Below are 13,694 nucleotides of genomic sequence, written 5' to 3' on the forward strand. Positions count from 1 at the left end.
CAGCACTGTTCAGAAGGACCACTATTCTTATGCTATACTTCAAAATTCTTAATATCATCCAACTCCTATCTCTCAATAAGTTTCATTTATTATGAAATTTTCATTTTCTTGAAATTTTCATTTCAAGAAAACAGGAAGGAGTTATGCATGACTTGTGAATTGATGCAGGCAGAGCATAAATGCTTTGTGATTGATGTAAAGGAGTAACTCCTTAGGAATTCCACAGGATGTATCAGCCCAGTACAGAAAAAGAAATCAAGCAAATGATGCTTAAGAATAAGAAGATAGGCAATCTGAAACAGGTTTAATTTAATATTAAGCTCTTCGCTTAACAATTAAAAAAAATAAATATTTCAAAGGCAGACTGAACTCTTATTCTGTATCACATTCAAGATCTAACAATGTAAAAGAGCATCTCCCTACTCCCTTCTGCTCAGATATCCTGTTAATGTTTTAAAGATGACATTTAGCAAATCCCTGAATTTTAATTGAGCAGCTCAGTGCAGAACTAAAGGATCTTTTCACCTGTCCATCCAGATTCATATGCACCACTTCCCTTCACAAAAACAGAGCATACTGAAGAGGATTATCTCAAAAGCTAAATATTAAGAAGGGTTCTCTTTTGCTCAGGGAGCAGCTGAAAAGCACATAATCTTTCCTTCAATATCAAGGTGAAATCCTGGGAAGGAAAAATTTGATTTGCACTAAAATACTTGTGATTAGTTGAAACACCTGAGTTGCTCAAGCTAGTATATAATCCCAAAAATATTTTAGTTTCACTGTTATATTTAATACCTTCAAGAACAAAGACAGTTCTTTTTACTATTACAAACAAGGAGACAAAACAGAAAGTTAATGGTGCAGCACTTTGCACCTTTGTGCAACTGCCTCAATAGACAGGGAAGGAGAGCTCCCTGCCTCCCTTCAGGTGTCCTCCTCAATGGGTTTCCCAAAGCCATGATTCAAACAGTGAACAGACCATTTCTGTGTCTTTAATTTCACAACCTTAACACATCCCTTCAGAGCCTCCTTGTTAAAAGGAGAAGTGTCATGGTCAAGGACACACTTTCAGAATACATATCCATCCTTGGCTACATCCTCAACCTGATTTTTGAAGCTGTCACTTTGCACCTTTCCCAACTCTATCAACTTGTCAATTTTGCAGTTATACCAACGAAATAAAGGCTCTGAGGAAAGATTCAAATGTAAAAATTCTCTGCCACAGCCCAGTGAATAAATGTCTCTGGAGGTTCCCCCACAACTATCATCATTTCATTTCCACACATTCCTTACAATCCACTCTGCTGAACAGCCACATCCTGATGTCCTTTGATCACATATACAAAAACAATTAAAATGAAGGATGAAACTCCAGGGGAATCAGAGAATGAACATAAACCTGGAAGTAATTTCTTAAGCACGACAAGAAAATACAAGTCTTTTTTGTAGTCCAGTTTGTTTCAGTGACTTTTACCACATGGATGGAGTGCCATTATGGCAGCAAAGGAACCACTGGTGTCACTATGAGTACATGAAGACATTTGCCACATGATTTACACCAAAGGCCAAGAGCTCCTTTTGACTTTGAGTTATTCTTGCTTCTATTACCATACTCTCTCAAAGCATACAAAAAACCCTCACATAACTTATCCAAAATGTTCTCTCACTCTTAGCATGCAGGTGCAGCCTAGTGACATGCTCAGATTTAATGCTGTATAAGAAGGGGACACATTAAGACAAGCACATTATTTGTGCAGACATCTTTCTTACTCCCAACATATACAATAGGGTATATACTTAAACTAGCTTCAAGTTTCCTTAGCATAATAACTTACAAAAACAATTGCTCAGTTTCATCTTTATATTTAAAAACAGCCTTGGAAATGTGTTTAAAACACCCATTTGGCCTATCTCAGCAACTCTAAGGTAAGAAGGCCTTAACCTAGGAAAATGAAATTAATTGTCTGTCCTAAGTTGTCCAAGACGAAAAGCTGCAATCTTAATAAACAGTGCTCAGGTCTGTCCAGTTATCTAAGTCTCTCACTGCGTGTTTTTCTCTATTTCCAAGTGTCCTTTAAACACTAAGCAGTGTGTGAGCACACAGGATCTAGTCTTCCACAGCAAGGCACAGCTCCTATCTATAACAGTCATCAGAGATATCAGAACCTCTGACTTAACACTTTCTCATTTTTAGAGCCTTACACAACAACAGTTACAACAGAACCCTAAACAACAAACACACAGCCATGGTTGACTGTCACCCACACTGTTGAACAACGCAAGAAAGGATCATTTCCCTGACCCTAGAGAGGGATCCTCGCCTTGCTGCTGAAGAGAACATGGTACTGCTCCTGACCCAAGCTTGAAACCACAAGGAGGAAACATGTGGGCTTTCAGATAAGCAAGACAGCATTACAGGCGTGCCATTGCCTAAAGGGCTCTGCCCACAACAAGTGACACTGCCGTGCCTTCCTAATTTAATTTTCTCTTTGACTAAGATAGAAAGATGATAAGCAGAAACTTGAAGCAAAGGAACCACCCTTCTGTTCTGGACAGTCTCACCATGTAAAGCTGTATTTTAAAAGCTGTTTGCCACTATCATATTTTTTTTTAATTTTTCTTTGAAAACATTTAACTTCAGAGGATCCTTCCAGCTGCACTTGCAACATTCACCAGGAAAATTTTACACTGACTTCCCTGAAGAAGGTTATTTCAAACCCTAAAACTAGGTAAACTGATCACTAAATAGCAAAGGTGCATTCAAAGACATTAACAGTGCTGGTGGAGTGGGGTTTTGTTTCGGTTGGGGTTTTTTGGGCTTTTTGTGTTCCTTTTTTTTATGAAAGGAAAACATTATATACAAAGATATTGAACATTTTTAAAAATTACATCCAATTACTTACTGTAATTTTTCTAATCTGGAGCTTAATTTTAAAATAATACATTCTACAAGAAACTATACCTTTTTTATATTTAGAGATGTTTGAAGACATTGTTGACTTGGTTGCAGAACAAAAAAAATCACTTGTAATTTCCATAAATCTGTGCTCATACTTGAACATGCCATTAACTTCAACTCAGTCACTACCAGTGTCCACCTCTTTACCCTTCACCTTTCATCTTTTCTTCTTCATGCCCTAAACAGAACTTCTCTCTCATAAGAAAAAATAAAAATTCAAATACAGACAGTAATTGCAAACTGCTTTTTAATTCATTCTGACTGCACGTTTCACTCTTGTTCTCTCACATATTCCATGTCTTGTTTAGGTTGTCTATTTTCAAGAACTGAAAGTATGTTTCACTTCGTAAAGTAGCCAGTCTAAAAGGGCTGAAAAAAAAACAGTCAGTGTCTCACTGCTTCCTTAATAAAAACAATTACTTGTTCTATAGCTTAATTTCTTCCTGTTTCTCTAAAACTGTTAACCAGAGAATAGGTATTAAGAGCACACTTCATTCACAAGGTGACATCCAGTAATTGGTCTAAAAGGGGATCCTCTATCAATAAAAGTCAGAAACCTTTACTCCCGTTATAGGTCAAGGGCACAAGACCTCAAATTGAGGGCACTGAAAGTTTAAGAAAAGCACGCTTTTTCTCACCTTTCCCTTCCCCTTAAACTACTTTCTAATACCAAAAGAGTATTCAGTGATTTCAGGTCCAAAAATTCTGGGTGTGCCAAGTACCACCATTCACAAACATTTTAAATAACTTTTCGCACTGAAGCTCAATTACAGCCCAAATGACACATGCTCTGCATAGCACAACACACACAGTACGTTCTGATAGAATAAAAATGGAAGTATCATAAGTGGCGTTTCATTCAGCTCAGGTTAAGGATCTTATCTATCTTAGAGAGTGACAGCATAAAGAGGAACATACAGGTGGCTTTGAATTTTAATACGTCGTGAAATAGCGAAAGTTATTTCGCTGCATTATAATAACCACTTTAAACGCTCAACAGCGGCAATAAACAACCCCAGCTTCAGTGGGAAAAAAAAAAACAAACCTACACTCGTCCACAACGATTTAAAGACAGAAACGCAAGAATAAGTACAGAAAAGGTTGCACAATAACACATGATCTTCCCTATCACATGCTTGGCAGCGCGCTCGCTCCCCGGCGGTCCCCGGTCAGACCCCGGGGCTGCTCGGCCGCCCGGGGCAGCCCCGGACGCCCCGGGAAAGGGGCTCCGGCCAGAGGGTCGGGGCTCCCCGGGGCTCAGGTGGGGGCTCCGCGGGGCGGGAGCGGTGTTACCGCGGGGCCGGGGAGGCGGCGGAGCCTCTCCCCCATTCAATCCCTGCCTCCCTCCGGCTCTGCCCGGGCGGCGACGGCCGGGGCAAAGCACCGAGCGGGGAGGGGAGGCGGCCGCCGGCCCCGGGGCTGCATCCCCCGGGCGCGACCCCGCGCCCCCGGCTCCGCCTCGGCGGCGGCGCCCGCACTTACGCTCGAAGTCGGAGTCCGAGTCCTCGTCGCCGCGCTCGGGCTCCTCGTCGCCGTTGGACTCGGTCTGCATGGGCTCCCCGTCGAAGCTGACGACCCTGCGGCCGCCGCCCGCCTCCTGGTCGCGGGCATCCCGCAGGCGGGCGAAGTAGTCGGCGGCGAAGCCCAGCAGGTCGGACGGCCGGTGCCGCAGCACCTCCACCGTGTAGCCCTGCAGCAGCTCGGTGAGGCCCGGCGGGATCTCGATGCTCATGGTGCCGGGCGCCCGGGAGGCCGCCTGGCCTCCCTCCCCTGCCCCGTCCGCGGGCGGCGGTCTGGGTGCGGGCTCGGGGCCTCCGCGGCGGGCGCGGACCGACTCCCGCCGCTCCGGTCACACGAGCGCGGGGCGCGGACGGGAGGGGCGGGGCGGGAGCGGCCCCGCCGCGCAGGCGCGGAGCGGGCGCGGGAGCGGGCGCGGGGCAGCGGCCGCGCGTGCGCGAGGGGCGGGGGGGGGGCGCGTGCGTCACCGCGGGAGCGGCCCCGGGACCGGGAATGGGACGGGAACCGGGACAAGGGAACGGGACGGGAACCGGGACAAGGGAACGGGCACGGGGCGCGGGACCCGGGGACGGCGCTAGCAGCGTGTGCAGATGGTTCAGCTCTTTGGAAAACGGTTCTGCCCGCGCCGTTAACACCCCCCCCCCCGGTCACGGGATTCGGGTTGGGTTTGTGCCGTGTCGGGAAGCGTTTGGACCAAAGCTGGCGGCGGGATGAGGGAAGGGGGGGAGGTCGGCTCGGTGACGGGCAGGGAGGCCCCGACCGTCGCTGCCTCCTCGTTATTTTTCTCTTATTTCTCATCTGTGACCTCGTACTCTCATTTCTTGTCAGAATCACAGAATCAATTAGGTTGGGAAAGACCTTTGAGATCATCTGAGTCCAACCTCAAACACCACCATGTCAACTAGACCGTGGCACTGAGTGCCAGGTCCAGTCTTTTCTTAAGCACCTACAGGGACGTTGACTCCACCACCTCCCTGGGCAACCCATTCCAATGTCTAATCACCCTTTCTGTGAAGAATTTCTTCCTAATGTCCAACCTAAACATCCCCTGGCACAGCCTGAGGCCATATTCTCTCATCCTGTTGCCAGTCACCTGGAAGAAGAGGCCAATCCTCACCTGGCGACAGCCCCCTTTCTGGGAGTTCTATAAACTGATAAAGTCTCCCCTGAGCCTTCTTTTCTCCAGGCTAAACAACCCCAGCTGCCTCAGCTGCTCCTCATAGGGCTTGTGCTCCAGACCCTTCCCCAGCTCCCTTGCCCTTCTCTGGACTCACACCAACACCTCAGCGTCCTTCTTGAAGTGAGGGGCCCAGAACTAGACACAAGACTCAAGGTGTGACCTCACCAGTGCCAAGGACAGAGGTTTTCTTTCCTCAAGGTGCCTGTCAGGGTGTTTAAAAGGTCCCCCAGGAGCAGGAGAAGTTGTTTTTCTTTGACCTTCATCAGACCCAATATAAATTTCAATCGAATTCTTGGTAGCAGTTTGATCTAGGACCTCCCGCCCCTCTAGTTTCTTGTCAGAATTAAGGCATTAAAGAACAATTCTTAAAAGAAATGAGCGCAAGAGGAGCATGCAGCTCTTCACACCTGAATAGAACCATAATGACATCGTTTGTGAAATTGTGGCAGTAGCTCTGATCTGCTTAATAATAAACCATTAAAGATGAAGAATTTCAGAGAAATGAAACACAGAATCGTAGAACGGTTTGGGTTAGAAGGAACCCTAAAGATCATCTGGTTCCATGGGCAGGGACACATTCCACTAGACCAGATTGCTCCAAGCATTGTCCAGCCTGGCCTTGAACGTTTCCAGGGATGGGGCATCCAAAGCTTCTTTGGACAACCTGTGCCAGCACCTCCCCACCCTCTCACAATTGCTTATATATGTGAGCTTTGTAGGTACCCGTTTGTATGTTGTTGGATGTGCTTTTATTCAGATTTTTGCTTGTCTTCATTGTACAAAACCTGTTATCTGTGTGTTTGGCAGATGCCCAGGGGAAGGCAACGGGCTGTGTGGCGTGGAGCCATCAGCCTTTAAGGTTTGACGTTGCTGGAGACCTCGTCTTGGGGGAAAACAGTCCTGTACAAACATAAGTCAAGGGGAATACGGATGTTGGCTTAGTGACGCCGCTGCACGTTGTCAGTGTAAATATTTTTATTTAATTCTTCTTCTGTTTCAACAATAAAAGAGCAGAAATCAACTTGTGCGCAAAATACAAAATTTCACTTAGAAGCCCAGAATTGGCTGAGGCAGTCTACTGTGTTTTGGTTTTGTTTGCTCATGTGCCAGGGTCCCCTTGGTTATCCAGATGGTTCTCACCACACTCCCATACAAAGATATCCTATTCATGGCTGCTGCATGGAGGGCACAGCAGTGGATCCCAGAACACACATCCAGTGCTTTTACTTTATTCTCAGCAGGGGGGGCCAGTCGGAAATCTCAGGGCACTTAAAAGGTGTTCGCTGTAATACAGGTCCCATATTTTTATGTGGAGTAAGATTACATCTTGTATCCATACAAAATTAACAAATTTTTAAAAAGCACAGGAGGTAGATTTGCCACACCTCGCCAGTTTATCCAAATATTTTGTATAAAGCCATTTCTCTTAATTTTTATTCTTTTCAACAGCAGGAATAACAGTTGCTGTATCCCCTTTTTCAAAAGATAATTGACACTGATTTTTGACACTCCTACAGTATTATCTGTCTGGTGGTCTCAAACAATATAAGAGCACATTTCACTGTTCAGTGTACCTTCTTTAAGTACTGACAGAACTGATACAGGGAAAAGGGTCTGATCAACCATAAAACTGTATCTGGTTAGTCCCCCACAAAATAAAGATTTCTGATGAGATTTTTCCTTTGCCAGTTGGGTGCTGAAGACATTGCTGGTGGTGAAGAGGTAAAAATGAAAGGTAGAAAGTGCTGTAGAAATGGAAAAGCAAAATGCCAATAAAATGCACTGACGAGTAGCATCAGAGGAAGAAAGGGAAAGTCTGATTCCAAGGGGATACACTGATTTTTCTTTCCCACTCTCTTTCACAACAGCCAGCCACCTGACAAAAAATTGCCTGCTTTTGGCACTAGTCAGCTCTTATATTAGCTTTTAGCATTTGTTGGCAATTTTCTCTCATTTGTGCCTGTGGATATAAATCTGGTTATTTATTTGAGAAAATGTGTTGCCAGTAAATAGCGTTAAGTCTCTGAAGAGCTGCATTGTATTGGCCTTCTGATATTTATATGTCCACACAGAGCTAATCAGCTTCAGAGGAAAGTAAAGAGCAGAGCTGTGTTTAGCCTTCTCTGAAGGTCAGCGGACAAAATCAGAAGCATCCAAGGTCACGTGAAGCGCATTTCAAGTTGATTTACGCCACAGTTTATCCTGTTTCTTTATACACTTTTTTTTTTTTTTTGGTGTGAGCATCAGAATTGATGGCACAAATATGTGAGAAACTTGTCGGCGATCAAGTTAATTGTAATACTGCCTGCTGCGCATACATAGAGCTCATCATACGCTTTCTTTCACCCTGAATTTGCATGACTTTTTTAATTATTACTATAATAAGCATTCACATTAAAAGAATGGTAGAAAATAAATTAGGAAATGCACTTGCAGCCTTAATGGGATCCCCTTTATAATAGCGTTTTTAATTCAGGCAGCATGACCAATGCAATTTCTTTCCACTGGCTTCATGGCACGTTCAGCACCCACTGTGGAGTTAGATAAGACTTGTGTGCCTGATGAAGCTGGCCCCCACAGCATTCCTATCAATATATATATATTTCAGTATCACATTTTCTCCTAATAATTTCTTAATGTTTGAAAAATATTCCCATATTTATCACGTGCCTGTGCTCCCAAATATTGAGGTCTCTTCCCTTCACTCTGCCTGCCCTACCCCGTGCTGTGTGACTTTGATGCACCCTTAGTGAAACTGTGATGGAGCTTCAGTGCTTGTCCTGCTGGCAGGACCAGCCAAATTGCAAGCAGAAAAAGCAAAATAGTCTGTGTAGTCTTGCACGGGGATAAAATAATCAGATTAAACCTCCAGACTGGCTCCTTAAAAAGTAAAATAAATCCTTTTATAACAAGTAATAATTCACTTCTCATAAACTTGTCAGCACCAGCTAGAGCTCAGACTCTATATAAACATACGTACATCTTGGATTAATTACACTTGCCTTCAAATTCCGTACAAGGATAATGCAAGAAAACAGTGAATATTCTGATGGTTGGTATTAGTGAGCACAATCTCTTGTTTAAGGGGAATTGGATTAATTACCTGGAGTAGAGCTGTTGTGTGTTGTTGTAGGAGACACACAAGCCCCCTCAAGCTGGGCATGTCCCACAGCATTACACCACTACAGGTAGGTTCAGAGCCTTCTGCAAACAAGGTGAAATCCTGCCCTCGCCCTTCTGCTTCAGCCTTCTCAAAATAAAGGCCTTACAGTCCTACCAGTCTCTCCTCCAAAAACAGTTGCTTCATACCCAGAGTCACATTAAATCCTCCTTTCTGTACCTGCTCAACTTTGCTGTGTCTTTCATGAGCACTGTGTGCAGGTCTGGTCTCCACATCCCAAAATGTGGGCTCATGCTGGTTTTACACAGCTGAAAAATGATGCTGACTACTTTGTTCTCTGACACTTTTCCTTGAGTTTTTTTTTGGCTGCCTCATCGTTGTGAACTGAAGGTATCCAATCTTCATTTTAAGACATAAAGAGATGAAAAAATTCCCGCTTCCCTTGCTCTGTTTCTTCGGTGACTGACCACCCTCATTGTAAAAAACATGCAGAGTTTCACATTTTAAGTGTTCTATGTTTGACATTCAAACTTTGTTTTTCTACCCACTGCTTTCTCCTGTCGCTGTATATGTCCATAAACATCATGTAACTTTGTGTATAATGTACGCAAAACTTCTGAATTTTTCATTTTACCAAAAGAAATAGTAACAAAAAACAAAGTGATCCCAGGCTTAGCTACCAGGATGCAGAGATCCTTCAACACAGCATGCAAGATGAAACTGCTTCTGCTGTCTCTCTTTGGTTTTCTTCCTAGGCAAGTGCTAAACCTCAGAAACCAAACTTTGGTTCTCTAACCAGTCAGTTTGCTTGTGACAGTAAGCAAGACTTAGTATACCCATTTTTGTTAGCCTAGAGAGTGAGTAGTTTGAGTACTGTATATTTCAATAAATCATATAGGACTGTCTATCAATAGTACAAAGACCAGAGAAAAACAATAAGCTTATTGAAGCTGACATATGTTACCTTGACACTGCCTTTAGTCCATCAAAAATATTTTGGATAATTCTTGGAAAGATACTTTGCTGCATTTGTTGATAAATTTCAAAGTATTGAGTTGGAAGAAACACCTGTATAAATGTCCACATTTTCATTGCCATAATTTAGTTTATGAACACAGAAAAGACTGACTCTGTTGGTAGCAATTACAGTTTTTCAGGAGTAGAAAACATCACCCTTAAAATACCAGATTTTGTAAAACATTTGTCCTAGCTGTTACCTAGATGTAAAAAGAAATATCTCTGTCATGTCATACTTATGACGTAAAATGGCACATGTTTGAATCTAGATAGAAGTAGTACCTGTGACATAAGACGTGTGGGATGACCAGGTTGTTTAAACTACCCTGAGCAACACTATGTAGCAGATGTAGAGTTTATGGTTCCCACATCAGAGAAGCCCTAAGCAACAGCACTTTGGTGTGTAAACAGGGGATATTCAAATAAGGACTGAGCTAAGCAGTTGGTTCTCTTGCATACAAAGTGGAAGCCATACCCATTTTGGTTGTACTTTAGTTTCTACCCCCAGCACTGAAAACATTACATGAAGAACTTCTCCACTGAGGTTGGTGTGAATTCTGGGCAGAGGGAGCTGATGGCAACAGACCTTTGTGCACATCCTGTGGTAGCCAGTCACTCACTGGATAGCCCTGATCCTGCTGGATGGCTCTGTCAGCAGTAGAGTTCATGGACATTGCTACTAAATAAAGGTAAAAGGTTTTTAGATTGTTTTGTTTTAAGAGAAGAAATAAAATTAACCTCCCTGTGAGTTGTTCAAAGACTAATCTAAATCCAAAGTATCAATTACTGTCTGTGTTTTCCAGCAGAACCTGTTCAAGCACAAGTTTGTTGAAGTTAGGGGGTTTGTCACACCAAGAGCTCTGACATTTATTTCTTCCTTGAGCCTTTGCTCACAAATCTGGAACTGTCTTTTGCTGTATGTAGATCCTTGTCCCCTCCCCATCTTCTCACATTTCCACCTGATGCAGTTCAGGTCATGAGCATTTCTCTACTGGATCTCAACCTGCCACTCCCCAGACATGTATTGCTCTGTCACTGTTGCTACAGCTCCTGTTTTCACATCTTCTGTTGTCACCTTTGTCCATTGCCTGTTATTAAACATTTTTCACACTTAGCATTTGCCCATTTGTCATACATCTTCACCAGCTGCCAACAGTTAAATAACTGTTGCCCTTCCCAAAACTTCGCCTCTGAGGTTTTACCCCAAATTCAAAACTTATCTCTCACCCAATCTTGCTTAACTCCCCCGATGGGGCACCTTCAGCCTCCTTCCAGACTGAGCCTCAATCTCTCCCTCCCTTTGCAGTGCCTGATCCCTCGCTGAAACAAGAGTAACAGCGTCTTTGCTCTTTGGCCCTCTTTTATTGGCACCACAGGAAGCCATTAACACATCTTCCTGTCTGTTCCCAGTGTTCGTGTCCTGCCCTTTAGCGCCCACAGATCCACCCCATGCACAGAAGTGCTGTACACAAACAAGGGACAGTACTACAGTGGGTGGTACATGAGGGGCTCATTCTACCAGCTCAGCATGTTGTGTTAACTAATTACAAGTGTTAAAATCGCAGTATTAAATGTAAATTGCAACAGTAATAAATGAGCTTTATCCACCAAATCCCCGAATTTTATATTTCTCTCTGAAAGCCCTTTTATGAGACCTATTACAGCTGTTAGCGCTTGTTTTAATTAAACTCATAACGCAGCATGAAGCTCAGTTAACCAGTTTTTAGTTTTCAGAGAAAGTCAGTAAGAAGTTGGTATTGCATTTTTCTGTCATGCTTCACATCCTGTGCTTTGGGTACATTATAAAAATGTTGACAGAGGATTCTATATCTCAGGGGAGGATAAGGGAGACATGAAACTTCTTACTTCTAGGCTGTTTTTTCCAATTCAGTTTAGATTATTAAGTTTTATAAAAGTATTTGGTGTTTGACTGCAGCCTGGATGTCTTCATTCAAGAAAACTGGTGGTCTCAGCGCCTAAACCAGAGGATTATAAAGCCACCTCACCATGTTCAGATCCCTCTTTGTCAGTCTCAGCAAAAAACTGATTGGTTTGTAGAGCTGAAAAATGCTTGCTGCCTTCAACTAGGACTTAAATCACATCTGCATCGGACACTGATTGGATGGGTGTTCCGTGTACGTGCTGCTCCTTAGGGGTTTTTTTGTGGCTTTAATTCCCAAAGCTATCAGCCCAGAAGAGTTGCATTAGAAAAAGGAAAAGAAGAATTTGGTTTTAGAGAATGCAACGGCACTGCCTTTTGTTGCAGCTGCTTCGAAGTGTCTCTCCATTGACACCTAGTGTCCGTACGGGAAGATCTTCATAGCCGTGCTGGCAATATTTATCTCTAAATCTTTAAAGATCTTTTAACTTGTGTAGTTATTAAGAGCTCTTATTGATCAAGCCGAGTCAGCCAGGAGATGAGACTGATGGTGCAAACACAGCGATCTCCCTACTCCTGACAGTGATATCAGTGACATCCATAGATGACTATGTTCTGAATGGCTCTAGGAACCCATTCGTTGCTTTGCAGTGCAAAAATATTATCCTTTTATAAGGTGTCCTGTGAATATATGTAAAATACCTTCAATCTCTTTCTCTTTCCTCACAGCATCATTGTGAACTAATGAATATTTAATACTAATTTTAGGAAGCATAGTACTTTGTTGTCAGGCATTATTCTAACTATCTTCAATTAAAGAAGAGTCTTTTTCATTGATAGAAACCTCTTCATTGCACTCCATTTTATCACTAAAAGCTATTTAATAAAGAAGTGTCTTTATTTTTACAATAAGAGTTATATTCATACTTATTTATTTATACTGTAGAAATCCCAAGTGTTTACAAAAGGATTCGTTGTTCTGCAAATCTTGAACTGTGAGCAATTAATCATGTTGTTACTGTACACTTTGCTCCATGAGCAACTCTTCCTCTGCAGTACTTCCTCCTGCTCCTTCAGTCAGCCTGAAGTGCTTATGTTGGGGTGTGCACACAGGGGCTGTGCCAGAGTCACAGCCACACTGTGCCTGGTCCTAGACCGATGTGGAAAAGTCTTTCCCTTCCCTGAAAACTCTCTGTACATTCATACTTTGATCATTTCCATTGTTATCTGTTTACAAAGGAGATAATTCCAAATAAATTCTGTTATGAAAGCTTGACAAGATATGTTCTCATAATATTTGCATTGCAACTTCAGGAAAAGATGACTGGATCAAGGATGCTCAGCAGGCACAGCTTCTGTCCATCACTGATTCTGTGTCGTCAAGGGGCTTGTGGACTCTATAATTTCTTGACAGTGTTTTGTGATTCATCCCTTTCCAGCCTTTCCTCAATACCTCATAAACTCTAGAAGAGCTCTCTCTTGATATAGGTGGCATAGAAGGGTCTTGTCCTTGCTGGCAGGTGGGAGCTACTAACGTGCAAATAATAGATCTTTGCCTTGAAACAACAGGAAACCTGCTGAAAAAGAGCTAAAACAGCCTTGAACTTTTTCTGTGAATGTCAGAGGAGAGTGAATCAATATTTCCCACCATTTCTGGAAAAGGAGTTGTCATCAGTTTCTACGGACAGTCACATATTTTCCCTCTTTCTCCTTTCAGTGGTCTGTTATTTAAAAATACTCAACAGTCAGAGTCTGTGTTGAAAGAACTTGCTGAATCAATACATCCAGAATAGGAGTGACAGCATCACTAAGATGTGTCCTGCTAAGATTATTCATAGTTTAACTATAAAGCAAAACATGTGATAATGAGTAATAAAGGAATGTGACATAAATAATTTCATTCAGAGCAGTGCATTAGTGGGGGCACTGCAGCAGCAGCAGCCAGAGCCTTTAATTGCAGCTGCTTATAATTAGGCTTACAAATAGGTCTCTGTGTCTGTCTTTGCCGTGATCCTTCAGT

At 43.0% G+C, this 13,694-nt stretch overlaps 1 protein-coding gene across 1 annotated transcript in view; it reads right to left on the bottom strand.

Moving 5' to 3' along the window:
* PRKAR2A (protein kinase cAMP-dependent type II regulatory subunit alpha) overlaps positions 1-4,778 on the bottom strand; it is a 61,981-nt gene extending 57,203 nt beyond the window's left edge. Inside the window, exon 1 of the mRNA XM_032698609.1 lies at positions 4,442-4,778. Within this exon, the coding sequence (XP_032554500.1) occupies positions 4,442-4,691 (250 nt within the window). The 5' untranslated portion in view covers positions 4,692-4,778. The remainder of the gene's footprint in view (positions 1-4,441) is intronic.
* Positions 4,779-13,694: the final 8,916 nt, after the last annotated feature.

Source organism: Chiroxiphia lanceolata, chromosome 11 (assembly GCF_009829145.1).
Source record: "Chiroxiphia lanceolata isolate bChiLan1 chromosome 11, bChiLan1.pri, whole genome shotgun sequence".
Classification (NCBI taxonomy): Eukaryota; Metazoa; Chordata; class Aves; order Passeriformes; family Pipridae; genus Chiroxiphia; species Chiroxiphia lanceolata.